Source organism: Haliotis rufescens, unplaced genomic scaffold (genome assembly GCF_023055435.1).
Source record: "Haliotis rufescens isolate VD_foot unplaced genomic scaffold, xgHalRufe1.0.p SCAF_12, whole genome shotgun sequence".
Taxonomy (NCBI): domain Eukaryota; kingdom Metazoa; phylum Mollusca; class Gastropoda; order Lepetellida; family Haliotidae; genus Haliotis; species Haliotis rufescens.
Genome location: NW_025963802.1, coordinates 17,226,871 through 17,254,393, shown reverse-complemented (window position 1 = coordinate 17,254,393; position 27,523 = coordinate 17,226,871). Strand labels below are relative to the sequence as shown.

Here is a 27,523-nt window from a genome sequence, read left to right as displayed (position 1 = left end):
AACCAATTGCAATTCGATTTTGTTAATGGTTTCAGAAACTCAAGCCCTCACCTCCACACTTTCTAGAAACCCCAAAGGGATATTATGTCTTTTATAACGTCTAAGTGTCGGTCCTGAATTACCATCACCATGTTTATCAGCTGTGTTTACCAGGTGCATGAATATCACACATAAGAAGTGAATGGTCAGGCACATTTGATTTGAGTCCGGTATTTTTTAACCATTAGCGAGGGTTGACATTGTAATAACTTTGAAGTCAGTGAAATTGTGAAGGTTATCGTGTGTTCTTATAATATAATCAACCACTGAGTGGCCATTTATAATATAAGTAAAATCCGATTCAGTAATCCGCCCGTTCAACATGCATAGGTTATAGTCAACAGGGTAATACCCAAGGTCACCATATGTGTTTTCACATCTTCCCGAGGCAAGGGAGTATCTTAACTGTAAAAGCCCAATTTCCACCCTTGCCGAACAAGGCTGGAGTTTCTGGGCTCGATCGTAGCGTCACTAGTGGCCATTACGAGTTATGTCCCTTCTATGTCCCTCCTATGACCAGTCAGATTCCACCTCTCATATCACTTGTAATTGCTTGAAACAAAATGGCGGTGCCCAGTGAAGACGATCTGATGGATAATCAAAATCTATATTGTGATAAAACGGGTCTTACTTCGCGAAGTGCATCAAATATGAGCGCCTTGATTTCAAACATGAAGAGATTTGGTAAATATCTGTTGACACGCATGCTTTGCAAATCCTGCCATCGGCCAAAATCTGCACGGCAGCTTACGAGCCGGATATCGATCAGTTTCGATTACGTTATACGATTTTGATTGGACCATGCATAGACTCGTTTGTCCAGTTAAAGTATGACTCCATAATTCAAGCCTGGTTATAGCTAAAACCGCACATAACAAAACATCACCGAGCGAAAACGTCACCTCTCCTAAAGCGAAAACGGCTCCTTTTTTTACCTTGGTACTGAAAGAAAGGAAGTTAAACTCACATGGTCACTCGCAAACAGGGCTGGGACGAGTCCAAATTTACTACATGGGTACCCCCCTCCCCCCCTCTCCCTCTATTACCTGATCCTACCCGGTACCCGTTGTCAGTTTCAAGATTTGGGTACAAAATGTCCGATTGGGAAATGTTTGACCATACTCATGTCAAAATGTATTTAGCTGCAGGTGTGAACCGATCTGGTCATGCATACACTGAATTTGACTAAAGTTTTATCTTTATGCAAACATATAAAGACAGAAGGAATGTACGCATAGTCAGAAAGGAATGTCAACATTTGTCACTTACAGTGTAACCATAGAGTCATGTCAATTTCGGCCATTAAACATTAATGACTAATCATGGTCTGGGTAGTCCTGTTGGTACCCAGGTCCTACTCGGTACCCACCGGACCCAAGTAACCCATCCCAGCCCTACTTGCTAACACAAATAATTGTGAAATTTTAATCGCCTGTAAACAAGTTACCTTTAGAAATTAGCCTCTACTCCAACTTACTTGCCGACTCTGATTGGGAGGCGCAACTGACTTATTGTGAAAACATCATATGCTTTGAAGTTTTAAGTACCTTTACTCATATTAACTCAATGTCGAGCTGAAACTGTATTTAAGAGGCCTGACATGGTGCAGTCAGGTCACAATTATTCACAGTGGCCTTTCGCCACTGTCCCCCTAACCCCCAAGCAACGACAGTTGACAGCAGCTATTTATTATAATTAAAACTTTTCTTTCATTCGTTATAGGTTGGAACAGAGGTATAAACAACAAGGTGTGTGAGCAGACCCTGGGTATCCCGGAGCTGTTCCAAGAGGCCAGTCCACCACCACTACAGACACGGCTCATTCAGAAGGGCCGACTCAGGAAGTCCTCCACGTCTCCTCACAAAAAGAGTCTCAGTCTTGATAGGTGCTTGTTGTTGGGCAGACTCTTTCCATGAGGATTTCAAAGATTGACATACGATTCATAATCAAAACTTGTTTGATCAGGGTCATGACATTCAAGGCCTCAGTAAAGCTTTCAGAAGGTTTTCTGGTAAACATAAACTATCATATATATAATAAAAATGTTCATGTATTTATTATAATTAAAACTTCTCTTTCTTTCGTTATAGGGGGCACGGGTGGCCCAGTCGTCTAAGGCGCCGCGATTTGCTGTGCAGAGTTGCGTCCCTTGGACACGCCAGAAACCTATGATTGTGGGTTCGAATTCCGGTTCGCCCAGATTATGTTTCTAGGTTTGTCAGCACCATACCCGTGCTCGTGGGTTTCACGGAAGTGGTAAACGTCTGAGGCCTGCATCACTTCGGGCTTTCCTCCCACATTAAGCTGACACGTCGTGATATAACTGGAATACTGTTAAAAGCGGCGTTAAACCCAACTCACTCACTCTTTCGTTATAGGTTGGCACAGACGTATTGTTCCAAGAGGCCAGTCCACCACCACTACAGACACGGCTCATTCAGAAGGGCCGACTCAGGAAGTCCTCCACATCTCCTCACAAAAAGAGTCTCAGTCTTGATAGATGCCTGTTGTTGGGCAGACTCTTTCAATGAGAATTTCAAAGATTGTCATACTCAAAAGTTGTTTGATCAGGGTCATGACATTCAAGGCCTCAGTAAAGCTTTCAGAAGGTTTGATGGTAAACATATAGAGGACATTTCCAAATTTGATACATTAGTGACAAAAATGAGGTATTTTTCAGGTAAGCAATTGACTCCCCCATGCATCTGTTTCTGACAGGTGCCCCCAGTGGGGCAGACCACACTCATTGTTTCATGAACACCTGGTATCATCACTGTTTTTTATTACACCAAATGCATTACCATCATGAAATGTTACCTTTGTCCAAAACAATGAAATCAACACCAAATCAGGTTTGGTAAATTTATTGTCAGTACATTGAATATATTTCATTAAAAGGATGAAGACTAGTTTGCATTGTAAATAAAATAACTTTGTGTATGCATTATCACTCCATGTAAGGCACATCACAGCACTGCTAAAATGTAAACTTCAGGATTCTTAACAATTACATGCTACACATTTTAATATTATTACTGACCCGCTGCCATGTACATATTCCATAATGATATGTCACGAACCTCAAGTTTGTTGATTGTAGCAATAAGTCATGTATGACATAAAAGTGTGTGTATCAGTATAAAGCAAGCATATTTCAGATCAATAAATCACATACATAGAGATTATCAGTCAAGTGTGTTTCCGTATTGCAACAGAGATTTGTCTAGACGTGCTCAGAGGCTGATTTTTGGCCCCAAATCTGCAGCAAATGTCATGAAAAATTCTGAATTTGGAACTAAACCTTTCTGATTTCTTGTTACAGGTATTAATATATATTTTAAATAATTAATTTTATGGCTTTGTAGAAGTAGCCTGTATTTACTATTCAATAACTAGGAACTGGGTTTAATGCTCTGTTTCATGTTATTGCATTTGATGCAATCTCAAAATACCCCTGAATTTAAAAATTGAAAAAATAACTCATTATTCCCAATTTGCCTGTCAGGGGCACTTAGCTAAAAATCCTAGATAAATCTCTGTGTAAGTATCATATTTCTGGAATAAAACACTTTATCAAATATTGTGACACAATTGTTCAAGAAAATTCAGCATGTATAGATTAATACAATTTATTATAGCATCTGAATCAATACTAGTAACAACTAGCCTGAAGGTATTTTAACAGCTGCTAAACAATCCATTCATGCTTTCACCTGAATATAGATATGTCATGGCTTATTTATTCAATTAATGTGTAAAGAGGTCAGACAATCTAACCACAGATGGTCCTCTTGACAATAGAAACTGTTTCTTTATGGTAACAGACGGTTTTCAATGTAATAAATCATAAAATACGGATAGGTTAAAAAACAAGCAGTCTTGGATGTCATGACTAGAGCAGCCCTGCTTTAAATCAACTGTATAAATAATAACAAAAACAAAGAAATTAGAGGCCTGAAAAGTCACTGTACATCTCTTGTGAACTTTGGAGCCTTGTGCAGTGAGACACTGTTGTAATTAGGGGTAGCCCTTATGATTTGAAATCCCTGATTGATCAGACTAGAGCAATTTCCAAATTCATGGCAGAATGTCTAATTGCTGAGGTTGTGGAATGTCTAGAAGCAAACCATAACAATGTGCAAGGGCAACACACAAATAAAACATTGTTTAACCATGTCATGACACATTCAGGCAGTGTCATAACAAGATACTAGCACCAAGGAAATGTTGGTTGGTGACACTTTTTGCCTCAAATTTTGGAATCTAAATGCCAACTGTCTTGTATGCAAGGTTATTCTTTCATCATTCTATTAATTGCTCTATTATCTCTTTCATTGGCTACATTTACATGTAGGCTGATTTGAGAATTAGGTACATTTAGGCCATAGCGTCAGGATTATGTGAACATATCGTACCTGTCTGTCATGGACACTTACGACATGTAGTCTTCTATGCAACTGATAAATGATGTTTTGAAGAATCATTGAAGTGAATTTTATAGTGCTGCCCACTGAGATACCATTCCACAGTTTAACATTAACATCCCTCAGACACAGTATACTGACTCCATGCTGACCAGTCCTTCTTTTAGCCCATTAATGCCGAGCACCAGGCAGGGTAACAAAAAGTACCATCTTTTTAACCATTTTTGGGGATGACGAGACGGTGAATCGAAGCCCTGATCTTCCGCTCTCCAGGCAGATTCTTTACCACTCGGCCACGGAGGCAGTCTACAGAATACCAACATGTATGATTTATCACCATTAGTTCATTGTGAGAGCATCATTAAGAATACTGGCAAGCTCGAGTTTCCTCTTGTGATATAGTCCTCTTGTGATATAGATATGCATGCCCATATGTGAATCACCTTATACAAAAACATGAAATATTCCATGATTAACAAGCATAAGTAGGTTAGCACACAAACAATTTAAGAGGTATGTGTATATAAGTATTCTTAACTTTTGATACTATTACATATATAGCTCCCAGCATGAAATGATTAACAATCAATATCTCATAAGGATCAAGCTTCCAACCAAAGAAGACCCAAACTATATTCAAAAGGATTCAGCTTCCAACCTTAAAAGAAGATCCAAGTGATATTCCAAAGCACTCAGCTCCCAACGACAAAGATCCAAGTTAACCCAAGGCACTGAGCTTCCAGCCACAGAAGATTCAAATTATTTTCCACGGCACTGAGCTACCAACCACAGAAGATCCGAATTACTTTCCTAAGGATTGAGCTACCAATCAAAGAAGATCCAAATTTCATTCAAATGATCACGCTACCAACCAAAGAAGATCCAAGTTACTTTCCAAAGGATCAAGCTTCCATCCAAAGAAGATCCACGTTACTTTCGAAAAGGTCAAGCTACCATTCAAAGAAGATCCAAGGTACTTTCAAAAGTTTCGAGGTACCATCCAAACAAGATTCTAGTTATATCCAAAGGATCACGCTACCATTAAAAGAAGATCAAAATTCAATTCCAAAGAATCGAGCAACCAGCCAAAGTAGACCCAAGTTCAATTTCAAAGTAATGAACTACCAACCAAGTTACATTTAAAAAAGTTGAGTCATCTTCCAAAGGGGCTGCAAGTCATATCTAAAGGATTGATCTTCAAAGGTAATATTACGGATCTGATTCAAATGTTATGTCCAAGAAGCATCCAGTTACATTTCAAAGGAGCTATAACTACACTTACAAGGGACTTGGTTACTTTCGGCTGTGTTTTTTTCAATTAATCAACAACAGTTTATATCAGGATGTTAACATAAATCAAGTTAGAGACAACATGAACCACCTGCCCTGCCCCTATCTTCAATAGGCGAGTGTGTGGTAAATTATGGTTACTCCCATGGCCCCCACACCCCTCCGTGTAGTTTGGGGTCACACTTTGGGTCAGGAGGGGGGTACACAGGGGGTACTGCTGTGCTCTGGTAGTAGGCTAGTCGGTCCAGCATCTTCTTAACAATGTCCTGGTTTGTGGCTGACACATCCATGTGTTCTGTTGGATCCTTTGCTATGTTGAACAGCCATAGGTTCTTCTTGCTATCACCTTGGTCAACAACCATCTCCTTACTGAGATGTGGAGGCGGGATCCAGCTGCTGTTTCCTGGGCATTGAAGAAGAATCTGTGAGTGATTGCATGTGTGACATACTCTGACGTACTGTATTATATCAGCTTTATGGGACAGGGGCTGGAACAGGCAAGCACCTGTAGGGATTCAGGGTTAGAATTGGTCCCTAGCAACCTGTGCTGGTAGAAAGAGATGACCAAAGGACTGGGTGGTCTGGCTCGGTTGCTTGGATGATTGCTGTCATCTTTGCTCACAATATCTTGCGACAGGGATTTGGTTATGACCCCTAATCCCCAGAGGGTTGGACTCTGTTAACATCAATCAATAGGGTCACAATGATCTACGAAATGATGCACACCTAATCTGCTAATGCTGAGATGGGTACTCATCCAAGTTACTATGAATGCCAAGCTGCCATCAGGATTGGGTACCATAAAGAATGGAGGACTCAATTTGTATTGCCTGAGTCAACTAGAAAAGTGGTTGGATGAAAGCAAAAAGCAAAACAGCACATGAGCATGATATGGTGCAGAGGAACCAAAGATTATAACTGGGTAAAATCTGGGATTTGAACTCAGGACCAATGCATCCTGGCACAAGCGAGTGGTGCAGTTTATATATAGACACATACCATTTAGATCCTTGGGCCACACAGGTATTTTTCAAATGTTATGGGTGTCACGTTATTTTAAAACATTCTCACCTTGATAACCTATGTTCTATGGCCATTAGGAATATTTGTTTACAAACTGTCTGGTCCAAAATTCAATGTAGGTGGTCAGAAAAAAATATTACACTGTTGCATGCATAATTATTGAACCATTTCTGATATGCTATAAGTGTACTCAGGAACAGGTGACACTGAGATGTGTCCAATATAATCAATTGTCAATGGACACCTGTTACCAACTACAGCAAGCAACAATGAGCATTGGTGAGTGTCTACACACCTGGATTTCCAGTGATGAGCTTCCAGTCTCCTACTCGTATAGCTGCTCTGATCCGTGTGTCAAAGGTGTTGTTATACAGCTTCTCTCCCTTGGGATGCGCCATGATGTCAATGTTGTGTAAGAGCTCCTTCCTGGGGCTGGCCTCACCTTCACTGGGAGAATGGCAAATAAACATGATAATTTCCTCCTATATGTGAGGCATGTTACTGCAGGGTTAGAAATTAACACTAGCCCGCAAGTCCGAGGCTAGTACAAATTCATTCGGGCTAGTACAAATTTCCCCATTGTTTTAACATTACAAAGTCATTTTATCTTTACCGGGGCTAGTGAAGCTTTTGAGCGTAGTTCTAACCCTGTACTGCAGATTTGAAACCTCAATATTCAAAACAACCTCAGCAAAAGGTAGGGGCAATGAACATTTAAAATTCACATTATCTTTTGTCTCATGGCTTTCCATGTCTATGGTCACTCAAGTCCTTTGTGTGTCCACCCAAGTGCATGCTCCTCTGGATCTGCTAGCATAGGTTATATACATGTACATTCTACCATGACACTGAAGAATGATTGATTCGGACCCATTATCTAATTCCTCTTTCATGTTAATCTGTTTGTTGGAATAAAAACTCTCATGACATAATGTAGTATTTTTACCTGTAATAACTAAATTTAATTTTCTTTTATCTTGTAACAGCTATATCAATGTGGCCCCTATGTACCTGACCCATTACCAATGGGTGATATTATGAGTAACAATCTAAGGTAAAACCCCCCTGGTAAATGTGGCAGACTGATATTTTGTACATTCAAGTAGGTTTTAATTCTATTTTAGCCATAGTTTTATATACATTCTATTTCAGATTTGGATTAAGTACGGAGTTTATTTACTATGTCCCACTCTTTCCATATAATTGTATTTCAGCTTAAACATTAATACCATAGCTTATCTGTTTCATTTGGTCTATTATTTATCAAGCCTTGACTGACCATACCACTGCCTGCTTTTCACCCACAGCACTTAGTATCCCACCCCGCGCTTGGACTACTCTATTGTTCTCTGTGGTCACTCACAGCTGACCACAGGTATACCTTTGTTCTCTAGTGATCTGGAGCAGTTGCCAGATTACACTTGAAGTATATACATCAGGCATTTTGTCATTTTATGTATTTTCTTGGATTGATCTTGTGTTAAGAATAATATTCAGGGATCCAATGGATGTGTTAATTTTGTTGGATGTGTTTGTTGTGTTTACCACCCCAACAGCAAGGTGCAACTACATAAATATTCATTTAAGCACTATGAAAACTCAGGTGTTGTTTATTCTACGAACTTGTCAGACACATTACCTGTGAACTGAAGTCCTAACTGAAGGATTAATGAGACTGCTAAAAACTGCTGAAGTGACATTCCAATTCTAGCCAAAGTGTAGATCCAAATTAGAATTGGTCTTCAGCTACCCTTGCTTGATTGTGAGAGGCAACTAATGGGATCAGGTCGTCAGACTGATTTGGTTGATGCTTGTCATCGTATCCTGATTGCGTAGATTGATGCCTATGATATCAATTATTAAGTTTCTGGTCCAGACTAGATTTTTTACAGACCATTGTCATATAGCTGGAATAATGCTGAAAAACTTCTCAACACTTAAGTTGGTGCCATTTTCTGCACCATAATATACTCAATTGACATCCTTGATTTACTTGAAAATCCATGTCGACACTTGCATACCTGATGGTTGTCCATTGGTCAAATCCATCCAGAGGCTTTGTTCCATTGGTGTTCCCACCAGCCACACCCACCAATGTGGGGAACCAATCAGAAACATGGATCAGCTCATGATTGACAGTTCCTTTGTTCTTCAGCATCTCACCATACACAAAGCCCACACCATGGAACCCCCCTTCCCATAATGACGCCTTCCATCCCCTCAGTGGCCAGTTGTTCCCTCCAGCATGGATCTGACCACCATTGTCTGAAAAAGAAGTATTTTGAAAAATAGTTCAGAAAATAATAACTCACACAACACTACCTAATCCTGAACAAAAATACTTTTAGTCTCCGAGCCCTAATATAGCCGGTGAACATGTAGACAATTATTAGCAAATCTCACCAACCAGAAAACACATTTACTTGAGCCAGGCTGTGGTATGAACATGATGAGTGACAGACTGAGAATACACAGGATATAACACATCAACACAGAGAATAACCAGTCTCAATTATCCGCCGAAACAGATTCCACTGGGAGTAAAAGTCAAACTAGCACTAGTCGCAGAGAAAATTATATGACTGGATTCCTGAAAATCAGTGCTAACACCAGAACGATGTGAAAAGGATAAGCATGTCTTGCCCCACCGGTAGCACTAGCCTCTGACCGAACTTGTGTAAAAAAGTGTTTATTTGTTGCCCGACTCTGCACAGCAGGAACTGCCGCCTCGTACTAAGTATATCATTAACATCCCACCATGTGTCTGAACTGAAAATTAATCCACTAAGGACAGATAATTTAGTTCCACAAAGCTCATTGTGGGCGATACAGATTCAAAAGAAACATTACTTACCAGTGGAAAATACAATGAGAGTATTCTCCAGCTGGCCAGTAGCCTTGAGAGCTGCAGTGATGTTCCCGATCCCCTCGTCCATACATGAGGTCATCCCTGCAGTAGAAAATAGGAAAACCAAATAAGCAACAATTTCTTTACCCTTGCCAAGCACATCTGTACAGTTTAGGGCTGGGACGGGTAGCTCGGGTACTCTGGTCGGGTGGGTGCCGAGAAGGACCTTGGTTCCCACAGGACTACCTAGACCTGTGGTTGGTCATGTGATATATTGTTTAATGACAATAACAATAAAACTCCATGGTTACACTACAGGTCACGAATGTTTGCATTTTTTCTGATTGTGCACATATTCCTTCAGACTTTTATATGTTTGAGCACATGCAAATAGTTTTTGGGCTCTGGTAAAACAATTCCCAATCGGACATTTTGTACCCAAATTTTGATACTGACAGCCCTAGTACAGTTTGTACATTTGTTGACAAGGTGTTTGATATGCAGAGGTGTTTGAAATGCAGTCGTAACCATGTGTTAATATGAAAACCTAGTTGCATCTAGTCTCATCAGCTCCCCATATTCTTGGTTATCAGGCCTCTAGAATTCACAAAAAACATCCTGGAATATATCTTTTCTCTGACCCCCTTGTAGGATCTGTTTCTGAAAACATACAACTCTACTTTTAATAGCAGTATTCCTGTGCAACAATCTAATGATGCGGGATACAAATATCTATATAAAAAATCACATAAATTTATGTTTATCAGGGTGCAACCAGGTTATGTATGGTGCAACTAGATTTTCATGTCAACATGCACCTGGTGCAAGTTAAATCTAGTTCCTTTAATCAAGCCCGGTTTTGGTAACATGTGATGGCTAAATTTGAACCAGTTCTCAATGCTTCAATTTTGCTTCAAATTGAAACTGAATAAAACAGAAAGAAATGTAAACGCAGTACACATTTTTGTCTCATTCAAGTAGGACTAGCAACAAATTCTGATGACAAGTTAAAACACAAATTTCTAAGGATGCTATTCTACACCAACTTTTGAGAGGCATAATGACATATTTCATACAACACTTGAGACACCAAACTTAGTTCCTTAATGGGTAAAAGTAAATGTTATTGCATGAGAAATATTTGCTTCCTTTTAACCATGTTCCGGAAAAATACATCTTAATAGTCATCCCATTCGAAGGGAGCAAAGGGATATTTGAGTTAAAACACACATTACATGCAGAGAGCACATGCAAGATAGATGGCTCACTCAAAAGCATGTGCATCAAATAGGGCTGGGATCAGTCCAAATTTACTACCCGGGTAACCACCACCCTATTACCCAAACCTACCCGGGTACCCGCTGTAGATATTTAGAATTAGGTACAAACTGTCCGATTTGAAAATGTTTGACCTTAGCCTGGCAAAATGTATTTAGATACACGTGTAAAATTATCTGGTCATGCATACAGTGAAGTTTACTGCATGAAGTTTTATCTTTATTCAAACATATAAAAGTAAAAATTAATGGTTCCATTGACGGAAAGAAATGGGAACATTAGTGACTTATAGCGTAAACATAGAGTTTCAGATAATTTTTGTCATTAACCAATATATCACATGACTTATAAACAACGGGTCCGGGTAGTCCAGTGGGTACCCTGGTCCTACTCAGGACCAACCCGACCCGAGTACCCGAGTTACCCGTCCCAGCCTTAGCATCAAACCATGTGATCAAGGAAGTGGGTGAATTGGGTTTAACATTGCAACATTTGCATTCTCCATGCCATGCAATTGTCATGGAACCAGTCTCTACCCAACTGTCAACCAAGTCAGCATGGTCTGTCAAAATTGGGGTCAAATTATGCATATTCAAAACCAACCAAAGTGCTCGGTTCCAAATCAAAATAAGAGGTATCTAATCTCTTATATACAGTTGTTGAAACATCTGACTGAGGTGTTGTTATCATGAGCAATCTATCAAAACTAACGACACAAAGACAGAACTTCTCAACAGCACATGAATCAATAATTGTTATGTATTGATAATCATTAACCACCTGGGCCAGGTTAACACGCTTCTGACCACAGTTAAATACTTTACACAAAATGGCGATCATGGTTAGGCCAAGTGCCACTTACACATTTGCATAGGTTCATGCGAGGCAACAGCTGTTAATTCTGCATTAATGTACTACACAGACAGTGAACTTTGGGATACGTACAGATATGGACGTGAATCTGTCAATACACCGAGGGAAGATTTTGAGGGTCCTATACAACGTAGTCATGCTTTAAACATCGAGCAACAACTTATGATAGCTTTCAGTTTTTACACAAGGGGTAGTTTCGCTTCAAGTGATTGGTTATACAATGGTTGTGGACAGAAGTACAGCTTCATGTGCTATAGCAGATGTGACTGATGCTTCTGTTATAAGGAAGAATGAATTTATAAAATGTCCAACACAAGAATGTTATACTTCATGTTCAAGATGAAGTCTTCACCCTTGGTAGGTGTCCAAGTGTCCTAGCATGCATGAAAGGTACGCATATGTTATATGTAATCAGGCACCAACCACAGACGAATCAGTTACTCAGAAAGGATACCACAGTATCAACATAATGGCAGTGTATGACCATGAAGGCACATCTTGTGACATTTGACTTTTGAGTATTGTCCCTTTTTGCAATAAGAGTAGCTTGCCTTGTATGGTATATAAAAATATGTACTAAAAATATTCGGAATATGATGAATAATGGAAGGTTTACGCGAAAGCTCTCATTGCTCTAAAAAAATACAAATGGGATGTTCTAGAAAGGTAACCTAGTATCATATTTTTTCAGCATAGCTTTAAACAGTGTAAAGAGGCTGTAATTAGTTTTAAGAAAATATAGTTTAAAATATTATATATATGCTAATGATGGAAATAAATTTATCCATTCTGAACATTCTTAATGTCTGAATTTTTTGCCTATTTTAAAGTAAATTTACAAATGTGTGTTAAATGGCCGGAATCAGCTCATAACAGCCATGTATTTAAAACCTCCACTTTAATGTGAATACTTCTATACTTTATGTGAGAGATTGCATATGTCAATATCAGATGGCTTTCTATTGGGAGACAGTGGATATCCTTGCAGGCCTTTTCTCCATCACGTGACTCCACAAGGCAATGCTCAGCAGAGATACATGACAGCTTGCAATAGAAAGAACATTTACTCGAAGGAAAAAGATTAGTCCTGCACCCTGACTTTGGAATATATTTATTTTATGAAAAAATAATCTAGAAACGCATACAAAAGCATGTCTAGCCAGCTCTAGCTAGCTCTATTCCACAGCATAGGGATTTTTTTTAATTTTTAGAGTCAAGAAGGATATTGTGTAATATAAGATTTCTGAGACTAAATGTTAGTCTAGGAAAAGATGTACTGAGGTAAATATGCATATCCAATTTTGAACATTATTTGACGACATTTTTCCATCTAATCTTGATTTTTCATCACTTTAAAGTTTGGACTCACTGTGTAGTGTGCTTAACAAGAACCATAAAGTATGTTTTACATAGATCACATGCAGATACAAATAGTATTTAAAGAAGCCCGACTATCATATCAACTGACTAGTAAAACTGATACTTCCAAGTAGTGAACAAGCTGTTTCTAAAATGTTGAAGTTAATGTGAAATATTGTATTTATGTATTTGAGACAAACATTTCTTTTTATTCAATAGATAAGGATGTGCAAGATGTGGGATTGTCCTCGCATTTGTTGTCCTCGCGAACATACCAATATTACTGAATAAGCCGCAACAAGGAGACAGTGACAACCTAGATGAGTGAGTGAGTGAGGATGTTTTTTAGCCACTTTTAGCAATATTCCAGCAATATCATGGCGGGGCACACCAGATATGGGCTTCACACATTGAACCCATGTCGAGAATTGAACCAAAGCGACGAGCGAACGCTTTAACCACTAGGCTACCCGATCGCCAACAACCTAGATGAACAGCCAACAGAAGACATGGTAGACACACATGACGCATCATAGACGAGGCATTAGAGATCATATCACCAATACGTTATTCTCCATCTAAAATATATGACATCATAATTCAAAATAATGGCAATGAAACAACAGGTTTATTACATCAGGGAGAGTAACAGTGTAAACTGAACTTTCCTATATTATCATGTTGCAGTATTTTCTCAAGGAGTTGAATTTGTAGGTTCAGTTTCTATTTTTCCATTTCCTGTTTTTCAAGCTCTCCTGACAGAATTCTTTCCTGTAACTGATAGACTTTTTCAGAAGGACTGAGGAGAGTGCAGCTGCACTAGTTTTACTCATTTATGCTTATGACAAATTAAATAAACCAGGAATGTTTTTGCCATACTGATGTGTTGAAATTGGAAGACACTAACATCAACACCATTTTGACTTCATTGCAAATCTAAGAGTCTGAAGTTATCTTGACTGCATCTGTTTGTTCACTGACTATTCGTTTTGTCTTGATTGTGTGTAACTGAATTATTCATTTCTTTTAAAAAATAAAGAAACATTTTACTACTGCTTTACAATGAATTACCTTACTGACCTTGACCTCTACATTTAAAAGGCATGGGAGGAGTGGAAGAGTTCTTATGAACAATCTTCGATAACAGTTGAATTTGTGATATATACACGTGAACAAGTCAGTTATGTCATAAGTTCTTGGAATAGCATTACTTTACGTATCCACTGTTACAGCAGATACTGACTCTTGCGAAATATACAGACTTTGGGCTCAAAGTTAATATAGCAGTGTAAGATCCTGTGTTATAATGTTGATTCACAAAATTATGTTGAACAATCTGTATTCATAATTTTTCTATTTTTTCCAGCATCATAGGATGGGTTAATGTGATAGTAGGACTCATATCTTGTGAATATTACAAGGTCATACAACGTGGTTTTATTGTTCTTTCATGGAATTATCCATTCAGTGACAAATACAATCTCATTAAATCAGACCTTAGTTCTCGCTACCGCTAAACAAAGATCTGAGACATCCCATTAGGGGTTACGTCTGAAAGACCTTTCATCCGATCAATCAGAGCTTCGCTTACCAGATTATGAAAGTGACAGTCGGAATGTGATTTCTAATCATGCAACCTCGAAAACTTTAACATGGGATATTCCGAATGATAGTTACTGGTTTAACGACTGAATCCATACAATCTAGACCATCTATTAGCCATTCCAGAATGTTCTTTTGTTCAGGTTTCAAATTTGTAATCGAGAATTTGTCAAAATATGTTTCGAAGCGTAATCGCCAAATTGAAATTAGTGGCGTAAAGCAAGTAAAAGCTGCCTTCTGATTGGTCATTCCATTGGTCGGTCAAAGTTCGCACAAGGTTGGTCTGACGTGACCCATAATGGGTCATCCTCAGATCTTTGTTTAGCGGTAGCGAGAACTAAGGTATTCATAATTTTTCTAATTTTTTTCAGCATCATAGGATGGGTTAATGTGATAGTAGGACTCATATTTTGTGAATATTACAAGGTCATACAACGTTGTTTTATTGCTCTTTCATGGAATTTTCCATTCAGTGACAAACACATTCTTCCATAAAAGTTCAAGGTCGTGTCTAAAATAGAAAAGGGTATCATGTGTCAACATAAACATAAACTTTTCCAATGAATGAAGGAAAGGAGGAAAAGTAAAATTTGATAAATGCACACTTACTTTAACAAGATTTCAGCTCATATAAAATATTTACTCTTCAAGTACTAACGTGTGGTTAAATATTTAAATGGTTCATACGGACTTAACATGACACTAAAATAACCAGGTTCTGAACATATGAGCCGTGAACAGCAAAAAGGACACCAAGCAAGGGCTTAATGCATGCATATATTGTACTCTTGTATACTTGTCAAGCTGTCTGGATGAAGGGGCATGGTGTGGTGGTAGTGGTTAACGTGTTCACTCGTCACACTGAAGGCCCCGGTTTGTTTCGTCCACCCCTGCACTATTGGTAAAATGTGTGAAGCCCATTTTCCGAGTCCCAGCTGTAATATAGCTGGAATATTGCTAAAAGCGGTGTAAACCCCTACTCACTGATCTTCCCGAGGCAGGGGCTGTCGGGTTGCCTAGTGGTTAAAGCGTTAGCTCGTCACGTCGAAGACCTGGGTTTGTTTCCTGACATGGTTACAATGTGTGAAGCCCATTTCTGGTGTCCCCCGCTGTGATATAGCTGGAATATTGCTAAAAGCGGTGTAAACCCCTACTCACTGATCTTCCCGAGGCAGGGGCTGTCGGGTTGCCTAGTGGTTAAAGCGTTAGCTCGTCACGTCGAAGACCTGGGTTTGATTCCTGACATGGTTACAATGTGTGAAGCCCATTTCTGGTGTCCCCCGCTGTGATATAGCTGGAATATTGCTAAAAGCGATGTAAACCCCTACGCACTCATCTTCCCGAGGCAAGGGAGTTAACTGACTATAAAAGTCCAGTTTCCACGCTTGCCGAACTAGGCTAGAAGTATCTGGTTATAGTTTGGCTGGACTAATGAGTCTATGCAGAGTCCAATTAAAATCATGTACCGAGATTGACATCCTGCTCGTAAACTGCCGTGCAGCCTTTGGCCGATTTCAGATTTTGCAAAGCATGCGTACTTCCAACTCGGCGTCAAGTTGAGGCTTCATACAATGTCACTGTCACAATGTATTTGGTTTAAAAAATAATTTCTAAGGGCACCTAAGTCACCAGGAACTAATATTATTCATTCCATTGCCACTCCAATACAGGAATTTCAAACCCTGCACTATGAAAGATAATATTTCTGATTATATTACCAGCATAAGTGCGTCTCTGCATGTCCTGGATATGACTGTACTGGTCCAAGTATTTGCTGGGAACCTGCAGGGGGGCGTGCACAGACTGATAGGCCATGTACAGGAAGAATGGCTATAAAAAATAAAGAAAAAGGCATGATAAGCCAAAGAAATACCCAAAAGAAACAGTCAAACTGTTACACATTGAGGTCACAGTGTTACACATTCAAACTGGAAGACAAGGTCACCACACAAATGCAGTGGCATTAATTTCAAGATTCACAGCAACTTCTGGAACTCAAAGAAGTGAAATAAAACAATCTCAATGGAACTTGCACCTACTTTTGACTCCTCATGATTCTCGATCACATTGATAGCCTTCTCTGTGAACAGATGTGCTGAATAGTGCCCGGTCTCATTGAAAACAGGCTTTGTATCATCATGAAGGTCAAGGCCACAAAAATCGGCCTTGAGATTACCATAAGTATTGGGGTCTTCAAAGATGTCCCCAAGGCTGTAATTGTGGTTGTCGCAACGCTTGTGTGTGAGGTAGTCCTCGCTGCCTGTCAGGTAGCCTGCAAGTTGAGGAAAGTCGGTTTGTAAAGGGGTAATGAAAATACTGAGGTCATGACAGGATAAAAAAAATCAACATGTGAAAAAACTTGATAAATATATATTTTCCACAATGTAGCATCCTGGATGCACCCAGTGTATTATGCCTTCATTCTAGAACAATAAACACCCTGAACCCATTCTCTAGCCAAACTGGGGCAGTGGTTAAAGCATTTGCACGTCATGCCGAAGTACACAGTTTGATTCCCCACATGGGTATAATGTGTGAAGCCCATTTCTGATGTACCCTGCCGTGATATTGCTGGAATATTGCAAAAAGCGGCGTAAAACCATACTCACTCACTCACTCCAGCCAAACTTGTTTTGGAAGTGACATCAACTGGTCTTATCATAACACAGGATGTCTCTTGCTCGTAAGTGTAATCTGATTGTTTGTTGTTTAGCGCTGAACTGTTCCAGCTATATGACGGCAGGCTGTAAATCATCGAGTCTAGACCAGAAAATCCAGTGATTGGCATCATGAGCATCAATCCACAAAATTGGGAGACACCTTTGTATGTGGCATGTTTTTAGAATATTGTTTGAATCAAAACTGTGTCATTAACTGTAGTTAATTGTTACAGGGTATTCATTATAACAGAATGCTAATATAAAAGATTGTTTCTTTGTTTGTTTGTTGTTTATGCCTCATTCAGCAATATTCCAGCTGTATGATGGAGGTCTGTAAATAATTTAGTCTGGACCAGTCAATCATGACAACATGAGCATAGATCCACACAATTGGGATCGATGACAGGCATCAACCAAGTCAGCGAGCCTGACCACCCGATCCCGTTAGTTGCCTCTTACGACAAGTATGGGTTGCTGAAAACCTATTCTACCCCGGATCTTCATGGGGTATAAATCACTGAGGATGATAATATACTTGTTACCTACCTTGCTGCATATGGATACATGCATATAAATAGTCTAGTAATGATTCAAAATCCAACTCAGTTTCAATTATGGTAAAACAAGAAATATATCAATTTTTTGGGGAAAATGGCATACTGCTTAGCAATATTTGAAGTATGTGGTATGTTCTATTAAACTTTTTGTAAATTTGTTCTTTTGAGGACCATGTGTATATTTTCACTGATTCAAACTCAAATATTTGTAACAAGTTCAGTTTCGAATGAAAGGTATCAAACTAGGGGATAATGTGTTTTCAGTGTAGAGATATGTTACCTGTCGCTTTCATGGTGGTGAAATGAGCAGTCAATAACTGAGAGGTATTCATGCATATTTATCTCTAAAATTCATCAGAAATATCATGTTATCTTCAACTTTACCATGTTTACAAAATGTTTCTGATAATAACAATACTTTATTTCTCTACTCTATGTGTCACTCTCCCAAATCTTTCAGCAATAACAGTGATTTTGACATAACAATCTGTGGATAGGACAATGATTTGGACCCAAGAAATGTAATAAGTCAGTGGCAAAAGTCAATAAGTCTGAAAGATAAAAAACCAAACCATAACAACATCAATGCAATACCATTCATGATTGGATGAATATATACGATCTGGCCATCGAACTTAGCAATAAGAAAAGCGCATGACGAAGTCACAATAGCTCCTGACAGCATTTCCCTATGATACAGAAAGTATGATGCAAAGACACCCATTGCTCAGAATTTTAATTACGATTTTATTATGGCTGTGCATTGTTCTGTAAAATCAATACTGTAAGTAGGACTAATCGTTACTATTTACTTTTAATTGATGAAATATCGACACATATGATGCCATGCTTTGCATTTCTATCGGTCAAAAGTCAAACTAGTTGCACAAACCATCTGTCAAATTGATATTTTATCGGTCGATTACAGGTGACTGAGAGCCATCTGAAGCTCTGCATAATAGTGACTACACCTGCCACTGGAGCAATAGGCAAACTACTCAGCCTGCACATTATATCATCTGGTACCCTTGAACTTGAAGCAAGCTGCTTTCACACATTCAGATAATCAATTGGCTTTATGCAATCACTGTTGACAATTCACTGAAACAGGATTTGAAACACTCACATGCACTGGTATATTCATGTTATTTGTTTGCTGTTTAATCCCATATTCAGCAATATTCTATCCATCTACCCGAGGCAAGAGAGTTAACTGACTCTAAAAGTCCAGTTTCCACCCTTGCAGAACTAGGCTGGTATTATGGAGTTACATTATGGCTGGAGTCTATGCATAGTCCAATCAAAATCGTGCAATGAAATCGAAATCTGGTTCGTATACTGTAGCGCAGATTTCGGTCGATTGTAGGATTTGCAAAGCATGTGCACCGCCAACTCTTTGTCAACAGATATTTTCCAAACCTTTTCATGTTTTTAATAAAGGTGCTATGTTTTATCACAACATAGATCTTGATTATCGATCAGATCGTCTTGACTCGGCGCCACCGTTTTGTTTGAAACAAGTGCAAGTGATGGAATCTGATTGGTCCACAGGAGAGGCTTAGAAGGGACATAACTCATAATAACCACTACGATCAAGCCCAGCCAAGTTCAGCAAGGGTGGAAACTGGACTTTTAAAGTCAGTTAACTCTCTTGCTTAGGGAAGATGTATTCCAGCTGATTGATAATGTGAGCAATGATCCATGATCAGGGTACAATGATACGAATTCAACCAAGTCACTGAGTTTGACTCCCAGGGCTGGTTAATCTTATGACAGCTTGGTTTGCTGGAGACCAATTCTAGCCCGGAATCCCCATGAGGAAGATTCTGACATAAACTAAAGACTGGCTCAGGTAATATAACCTGCTTCAGGTGCTTCAAACAATATATTCTTCTCCTTTGGACTCATGATCTAGAACAACCAAGACCTCTGTGTGGCTTTTATCTGTTAACGACCGGGATGTGTTACAAATGACATTATAAACCTCCAGTGACATCATCCCATTGTTCCATACTGGGGTTTCTCCTTTGAGGAAGTACTTGGACTCAAACAAGTTGAAAGACTGAGCAACACTTAAGATACATAGGGAGGTCTTACTGTCCTACCAAGACCACTTTTCAGGTTTTACTTCTTTCAAATAAGACCAAAAAGGACCTGTCTCCAGGTTATTTTTTTTAACTTTAAAAAATAATTAAATCAGGTTAATATTTGGACTGGTTAAAAGTTAAAAGATTAAAATGAACTGAAATGAATATTCCATGATATGAATTTAACCTACAACTACATATATCATGTTGAGTATTGTACCCCAGTGTTTTCCCGATGAGCCCACGGGGCAGGTGATGAAGTAAAGGTTCACAGAGTCACCATGGCAGGTGATGAAGTAAAGGTTTACTGAGTCACCATGGCAGGTGATGAAGTAAAGGTTCACTGAGCCACCAGGGCAGGTGATGAAGTAAAGGTTCACTGAGTCACCATGGCAGGTGATGAAGTAAAGGTTCACTGAGCCACCAGGGCAGGTGATGAAGTAAAGGTTCACTGAGCCACCGGGGCAGGTGATGAAGTAAAGGTTCACAGAGTCACCATGGCAGGTGATGAAGTAAAGGTTTACTGAGTCACCATGGCAGGTGATGAAGTAAAGGTTCACTGAGCCACCAGGGCAGGTGATGAAGTAAAGGTTCACTGAGTCACCATGGCAGGTGATGAAGTAAAGGTTCACTGAGCCACCAGGGCAGGTGATGAAGTAAAGGTTCACTGAGCCACCGGGGCAGGTGATGAAGTAAAGGTTCATTGAGTCACCATGGCAGGTGATGAAGTAAAGGTTCACTGAGCTACCAGGGCAGGTGATGAAGTAAAGGTTTACAGAGCCACCGGGGCAGGTGATGAAGTAAAGGTTCACTGAGCTACCAGGGGAGGTGATGAAGTAAAGGTTCACTGAGCCACTGGGGCAGGCGATGAAGTAAAGGTTCACTGAGCCACCATGGCAGGTGATGAAGTAAAGGTTCACTGAGCCACCAAGGCAGGTGATGAAGTAAAGGTTTACTGAGCCACCGGGGCAGGTGATGAAGTAAAGGTTCACTGCGCCACCGGGGCAGGTGATGAAGTAAAGGTTCACTGAGTCACCATGGCAGGTGATGAAGTAAAGGTTCACTGAGCCACCAGGGCAGGTGATGAAGTAAAGGTTTACTGAGCCACCGGGGCAGGTGATGAAGTAAAGGTTCACTGCGCCACCGGGGCAGGTGATGAAGTAAAGGTTCACTGAGCTACCAGGGGAGGTGATGAAGTAAAGGTTCACTGAGCCACTGGGGCAGGCGATGAAGTAAAGGTTCACTGAGCCACTGGGGCAGACGATGAAGTAAAGGTTCACTGCGCCACCAAGGCAGGTGATGAAGTAAAGGTTCACTGAGCTACTGGGGCAGGCGATGAAGTAAAGGTTCACTGCGCCACCGGGGCAGGTGATGAAGTAAAGGTTCACTGCGCCACCGGGGCAGGTGATGAAGTAAAGGTTCACTGAGCTACTGGGGCAGGTGATGAAGTAAAGGTTCACAGAGTCACCAGGGCAGGCGATGAAGTAAAGGTTCACAGAGTCACCATGGCAGGTGATGAAGTAAAGGGTCACTGAGCCACCGGAGCAGGTGATGAAGTAAAGGATCACAGAGTCACCAGGGCAGGTGATGAAGTAAAGGTTCACTGAGCCACCGGAGCAGGTGATGAAGTAAAGGATCACAGAGTCACCAGGGCAGGTGATGAAGTAAAGGTTCACAGAGTCACCATGGCAGGTGATGAAGTAAAGGTTCACTGCGCCACCGGGGCAGGTGATGAAGTAAAGGTTCACTGCGCCACCGGGGCAGGTGATGAAGTAAAGGTTCACTGAGTCACCATGGCAGGTGATGAAGTAAAGGTTCACTGAGCCACCAGGGCAGGTGATGAAGTAAAGGTTCACTGAGCCACCGGGGCAGGTGATGAAGTAAAGGTTCACTGAGTCACCATGGCAGGTGATGAAGTAAAGGTTCACTGAGCTACCAGGGCAGGTGATGAAGTAAAGGTTTACAGAGCCACCGGGGCAGGTGATGAAGTAAAGGTTCACTGAGCTACCAGGGGAGGTGATGAAGTAAAGGTTCACTGAGCCACTGGGGCAGGCGATGAAGTAAAGGTTCACTGAGCCACCATGGCAGGTGATGAAGTAAAGGTTCACTGAGCCACCAAGGCAGGTGATGAAGTAAAGGTTTACTGAGCCACCGGGGCAGGTGATGAAGTAAAGGTTCACTGCGCCACCGGGGCAGGTGATGAAGTAAAGGTTCACTGAGTCACTATGGCAGGTGATGAAGTAAAGGTTCACTGAGCCACCGGGGCAGGTGATGAAGTAAAGGTTTACTGAGCCACCGGGGTAGGTGATGAAGTAAAGGTTCACTGCGCCACCGGGGCAGGTGATGAAGTAAAGGTTCACTGAGTCACCATGGCAGGTGATGAAGTAAAGGTTCACTGAGCCACCAGGGCAGGTGATGAAGTAAAGGTTTACTGAGCCACCGGGGCAGGTGATGAAGTAAAGGTTCACTGCGCCACCGGGGCAGGTGATGAAGTAAAGGTTCACTGAGCTACCAGGGGAGGTGATGAAGTAAAGGTTCACTGAGCCACTGGGGCAGGCGATGAAGTAAAGGTTCACTGCGCCACCGGGGCAGGTGATGAAGTAAAGGTTCACTGAGCTACTGGGGCAGGCGATGAAGTAAAGGTTCACTGCGCTACCGGGGCAGGTGATGAAGTAAAGGTTCACTGCGCCACCGGGGCAGGTGATGAAGTAAAGGTTCACTGAGCTACTGGGGCAGGTGATGAAGTAAAGGTTCACAGAGTCACCAGGGCAGGCGATGAAGTAAAGGTTCACAGAGTCACCATGGCAGGTTATGAAGTAAAGGGTCACTGAGCCACCGGAGCAGGTGATGAAGTAAAGGATCACAGAGTCACCAGGGCAGGTGATGAAGTAAAGGTTCACAGAGTCACCATGGCAGGTGATGAAGTAAAGGGTCACTGAGCCACCAGGGCAGGTGATGAAGTAAAGATTTACTGAGCCACCAGGACAGGTGATGAAGTAAAGGTTAACTGAGCACATGGTTTGTGACAGTGTACATCACCCACAGGTTGGTGCAAGTGTTAGATAAGCCCATCTTTAATAGGTGTATAGATATCAAATAAAAACAACATATTTTATTTTTGCGGTCCCGAGGGGATAGGTTGAAAAGTAACACCCCAAGTCTTTCGTCCCTTGGCCTAACAATTGACCTGCACGCACTACACCGCTCAGGTATTACAGCTCCTACCAAGGCCGAATTCGGGTCGTGAACCTTTACATATAGTATTGATAATCATCTTAATTACAATTGTAGTATAGATATACTTGTTTGATAACAATGTCGCCTGAGCATTTTATCAACAACCTATCTACCTGTTTGATAAGAATATAGAACAGTCATGGTCAGTATTGGAAATAAACGCCTGCCTGCAGGCCAGTGGCAGGTCGATCTCGTGTCAGGCCCACAGTTTCAAATTCGTATCTGTCCTCACTGCCTTCAGTAAATTTACATGTCAATTTGTCACAATAAGCTGCAGTTTCTAAAATGAGGGCCTGAAGAGTTTTGTCAGTGTCTGCAGCATGTAATGTCTGTGGAAACTACAGCCACAAAATCATATACTTTTATTTAAAACTCAGAGTGAATAATTCTTAAAGTAAACACCCTGCAACAATGTATTTTTTGTGGTAGGTAATTTCAGAAGCATAATTATTTTTTCTTGAATTTTCGGGGCCAATTAATTTTTTCTGATTAAAAATCTGTTCTGTATCATGTGTAAGGCATCTTATCATCCAAAACTGGCTCCCACAGGTGATATCCTTGGATGAGATCAACATCTACACTGTAGATATCGCTGCAATGAAATTACATCACAATGCTTTGCAGACCATTGTGACGTCACTGGTTACCATGATGTCACAATCAAATGACATCACTAATGGCTCTGCTACTGAAGCTGTTAGCAGTACTTTTTACACTGAAAACACTGCTAATTACTGTCTACAAATTGAAAAAGTTGGAAGAATGATGTTGGATGATAAATCAAATCTCACCCTTGTGTCTTTTGATATCAAATATATCAACACTTGTTGATAAAAGTGGCAAAACTCCTCGGCAAGCCTCGAACTTTTTCCACTTTTATCAACTCGTATTGATATAATTTGATATCAAAAGACACTCGGGTGAGATTCTCTAATATCGCTTCACATAGCGTATAGATGGTCCATAAAATGATAGTGTTCAACATTATAACTACATAATGTGCTGTTCATTCATCAGCATGTTCAGTCTTATCATGATCTTCTGTTTTCGTAAGATATGAAAAATACATAATAATCCACAAGTGACATTAATAAATGATAATCAGCTTTCAATTTATTGGGTGATATCATAATGAGGATAGACTTCATTTTTGTGGGTTTTTCTGATGAGCCCTCTCCTCAATTACGCAAATCTGGAGTTTTTGTGTGTTATTGCAAAAAAAATAAAAGTATATATTTGAACATCTTTAGCATGTTTAGATTGCCTTTATTTAATGACCAACGAGTAATAAAGTCAACCCTGACAGTTGTTCCTAATTTCATGGAGTTTTATTCATCACAAGTCACACCTACATTGAGTGAGTGAGTGAGTTTGGTTTAGCGCCGCTTTTAACAGTATTCCAGTTATATCGCGACGTGTCAGCTTAATGTGGGAGGAAAGCCCGAATTAAGTGATGCAGGTCTCGGACGTTTACCACTTCGGTGAAACACACGAATGCGGGTATGGTGCTGACAAACCTAGAAACATAATTGGGATTTGAACCCACAATCATAGGTTTCTGGCATGCCCAAGGGACGCAACTCTGCACAGCGAATCGCGGCGCCTTAGACGACTGGGCCACCCGTGCCCCCAGTCACACCTACAGGTTACTGCTTTCCTTACCATAGTATGAATCAAATCCCCTGTTGGTAGGGAGGTATTCTTCCTTGTAGAAACCCAGATGCCATTTGCCAACAGCATGAGTGGAATACCCTGCAGCTCGGATCCTGTCTGCAACTGTGGCGCTATCCAGCGGCAGGCCGTTGGGCTGGGACGCCCAGATGATGCCATGTTGTAAGCCAGTGTGAATCTGAAATTAAAACAGACAAAACTTAACTGCTGAGCAGGGTTTTAACTTGACTAACAAAAGAGGGGGTCCAGGAAATTCCCAATAATTAATTTTAAGGATTCTTGCAGGCAATATGAGGGTCCTGTTAAGTAAGGAAATGGGGTTGTGTTTAGTACATTTTGATAAGAACTTTAGAGCCTGGAATGAATCAATAATTCTGCAGACAGTCGTCATGTTTGATGGATGAAATAACATTATCCCATAATTACTCTTGCTGTGCTGTAGGTAAAATGAATACCATTGTGTGTCCTTCGGGATGCAGTATATTTTTTCTCTGCGTCCATTCTCCACATTTGTGCATACTGGACGTATACATTTTGTGAGTCGTGTAAAACTCTGGCCGAGCAAGAGTAAGTATAAACTTGAAAATCTGCTTTGACACCCAAATTACAAATACTATCGAAATGTTACTAGGCTGAAAACCGTCACAGAAAGACTGTATATAAGGTCCAAATCACAACATTGATACCCGTTATACATCATACATAACTATTACCAATTCTCATTTCATTTTTATTAGCCCGGCAGTTAATATACACAAGCAAAATAAGAATGGAAGCATAAAGTATCCACTGCACTCCCATTGCATGGATACAAGAGTGTTGTATTTTGGAATTATTCACGTTTATGAAATTGAAACATGCATGTTTGTAAGACATACCTATCTGATAGGTGTCTGTTCTGACAATAAAAACAATGCTTGGACTGTTCATAACAGATGACCCCCGCCCCCCCCCCCCCCCCCCCCCCCCACCCACTCACACAACTACCAAATGAGTCGTACAATAGTCAAAACTAATCCTGTGGATTTGAAAACTTCGCGGTGTATGCAGATGTAAAAATGGCATTTTGATATAAAATAATTAATGCTTTTGCATTTTGATAACTTGTCCTTTAAAGAAGGGTCATGACTAAAGTGCAAGGACCTCGGGAGGGTTATCCGAAAATATGACAACAAATATGAGGGGAATTATTGTCAGTGCATTAATTAGTGGATCAAAAACCTTTGCGTTCGCCGACAACTATTACGGGTATGACTGACCTACCTGGTACCTCCCTGACATGAACTGGCTCCGTGTGGGGGTGCAGATTGGCTGGACATAATAGTTTTCTAGCTTCACCCCGGCTGCAGCCAGCTTGTCAAGGTTTGGAGTTTTTATTTCCGAGTTGTGATACCCGATATCATGGAATCCGTAATCGTCAGCGAGGATGAAAATAATGTTTGGGCGACTTGACGTCGCTGACAAAACAGTGCAGCATGCACAGAAAAGCAACACTTCTGAAAGATGCATCTTTGTCACGATACTTAGCTCAAGATGTTACTTACTTACTTTGGAGATTTAACGTGCGCTTTCCGACTGATGCGTATTTCGCACACGGAGCTCAAGATGTAACAAACGCCCACATTTGTTTTAACTTTAAAGCCTGTCGGCTGTGATCATGTGACAATGTTTGATCATGTGACTTATGCGAACTCCACAGCAGCGCTACTCAGTGGCACACAAGCTCCTTCCCAGCGCGTGACACCATCGTTACACTCTCGCTCCGGGAACGTACTATCGCTGAGAGGAGCTTGAGTGGCACAGTGTAATGAGTGATTTGAGGGAATGAGGGGATTTCATTTTCTTCCGTACAGAAAATGTCCTTTCCACAGTGAATAATCACAAATTTAGAAGGGCATTTTTTTATCATCTCAGCATAGCTAAGGTCTCCCAACGTAGCAGTTCGTACAACCGCATACATGTACCCAGTTATGAGTTCATGTGAAATGCTTGTTGCCATTGATGCGAATGGTTACAAATGAGTTCAATCTCCTCACAGCGATAGCCCGTTCGCGGAACTCTCTACCGCGAGTGCAACAAAGGTGTCACGCGCTGGGAAGGAGCTTTAAATGAGTTGGGTAAAGGGAGATAACTCGTATGTTACTGAAATACGCACCTTGGTCACCACCACCACCATCACTACTAGATCTAGGGGCGTGATTTTATTATAGAGGATATTATATAGAGAATCTCACCCTCGTGTCTTTTGATATCAAATATATAAACACTCGTTGAGTTTTTCCACTTGTATCAGCGAGTGTTGATTCGAGTTTTTCCACTTTTATCAGCCAGTGTATATATGATATTTGATATCAAAAGACACGAGGGTGAGATTTTATTTATCGTCAAACATCATTCTTCCAACTTTTTTAGTTTGTAGACAGTAGTAAGCAGCGTCATAGAGTAAAAAGTACTGCCAATTTTACAGCTTCATTAACAGAGGCTGAACAATTAGTGATGTCATTTGATTCTGACGTCATGGTAACCATGCAATGATGTGACAATGGTCTGCAAACATTGTGATGCAATTTCATTG

General features: G+C 40.5%; 1 protein-coding gene across 1 annotated transcript; it reads right to left on the bottom strand.

The window, feature by feature from the left end:
* Positions 1–2,887: 2,887 nt before the first annotated feature.
* LOC124145690 (arylsulfatase B-like) lies at positions 2,888–26,918 on the bottom strand. Its single transcript, XM_048393404.1, has 9 exons — positions 26,556–26,918; positions 26,212–26,483; positions 24,940–25,126; positions 16,776–17,008; positions 16,455–16,566; positions 9,631–9,726; positions 8,798–9,041; positions 7,072–7,223; positions 2,888–6,156 (listed from the first exon to the last, which is right to left on the bottom strand). The coding sequence occupies exons 2-9, from the start codon at positions 26,455–26,457 to the stop codon at positions 5,891–5,893; spliced, it is 1,536 nt and encodes a 511-aa protein (XP_048249361.1). The 5' UTR covers positions 26,458–26,483; positions 26,556–26,918; the 3' UTR covers positions 2,888–5,890.
* Between the last annotated feature and the right edge of the window lie 605 nt (positions 26,919–27,523).

Excerpts from the sequence above, each read along its gene's own strand:
- LOC124145690 (XM_048393404.1), bottom strand. The coding sequence starts at position 26,457 with ATGCATCTTTCAGAAGTGTTGCTTTTCTGTGCATGCTGCACTGTTTTG. Across the intron at positions 9,727-16,454 it reads GCAGAGACGCACTTATGCTG|GGATGACCTCATGTATGGAC; the intron begins GTAATATAATCA and ends TTTCTACTGCAG. Across the intron at positions 9,042-9,630 it reads TCTCATTGTATTTTCCACTG|ACAATGGTGGTCAGATCCAT; the intron begins GTAAGTAATGTT and ends CTTCTTTTTCAG.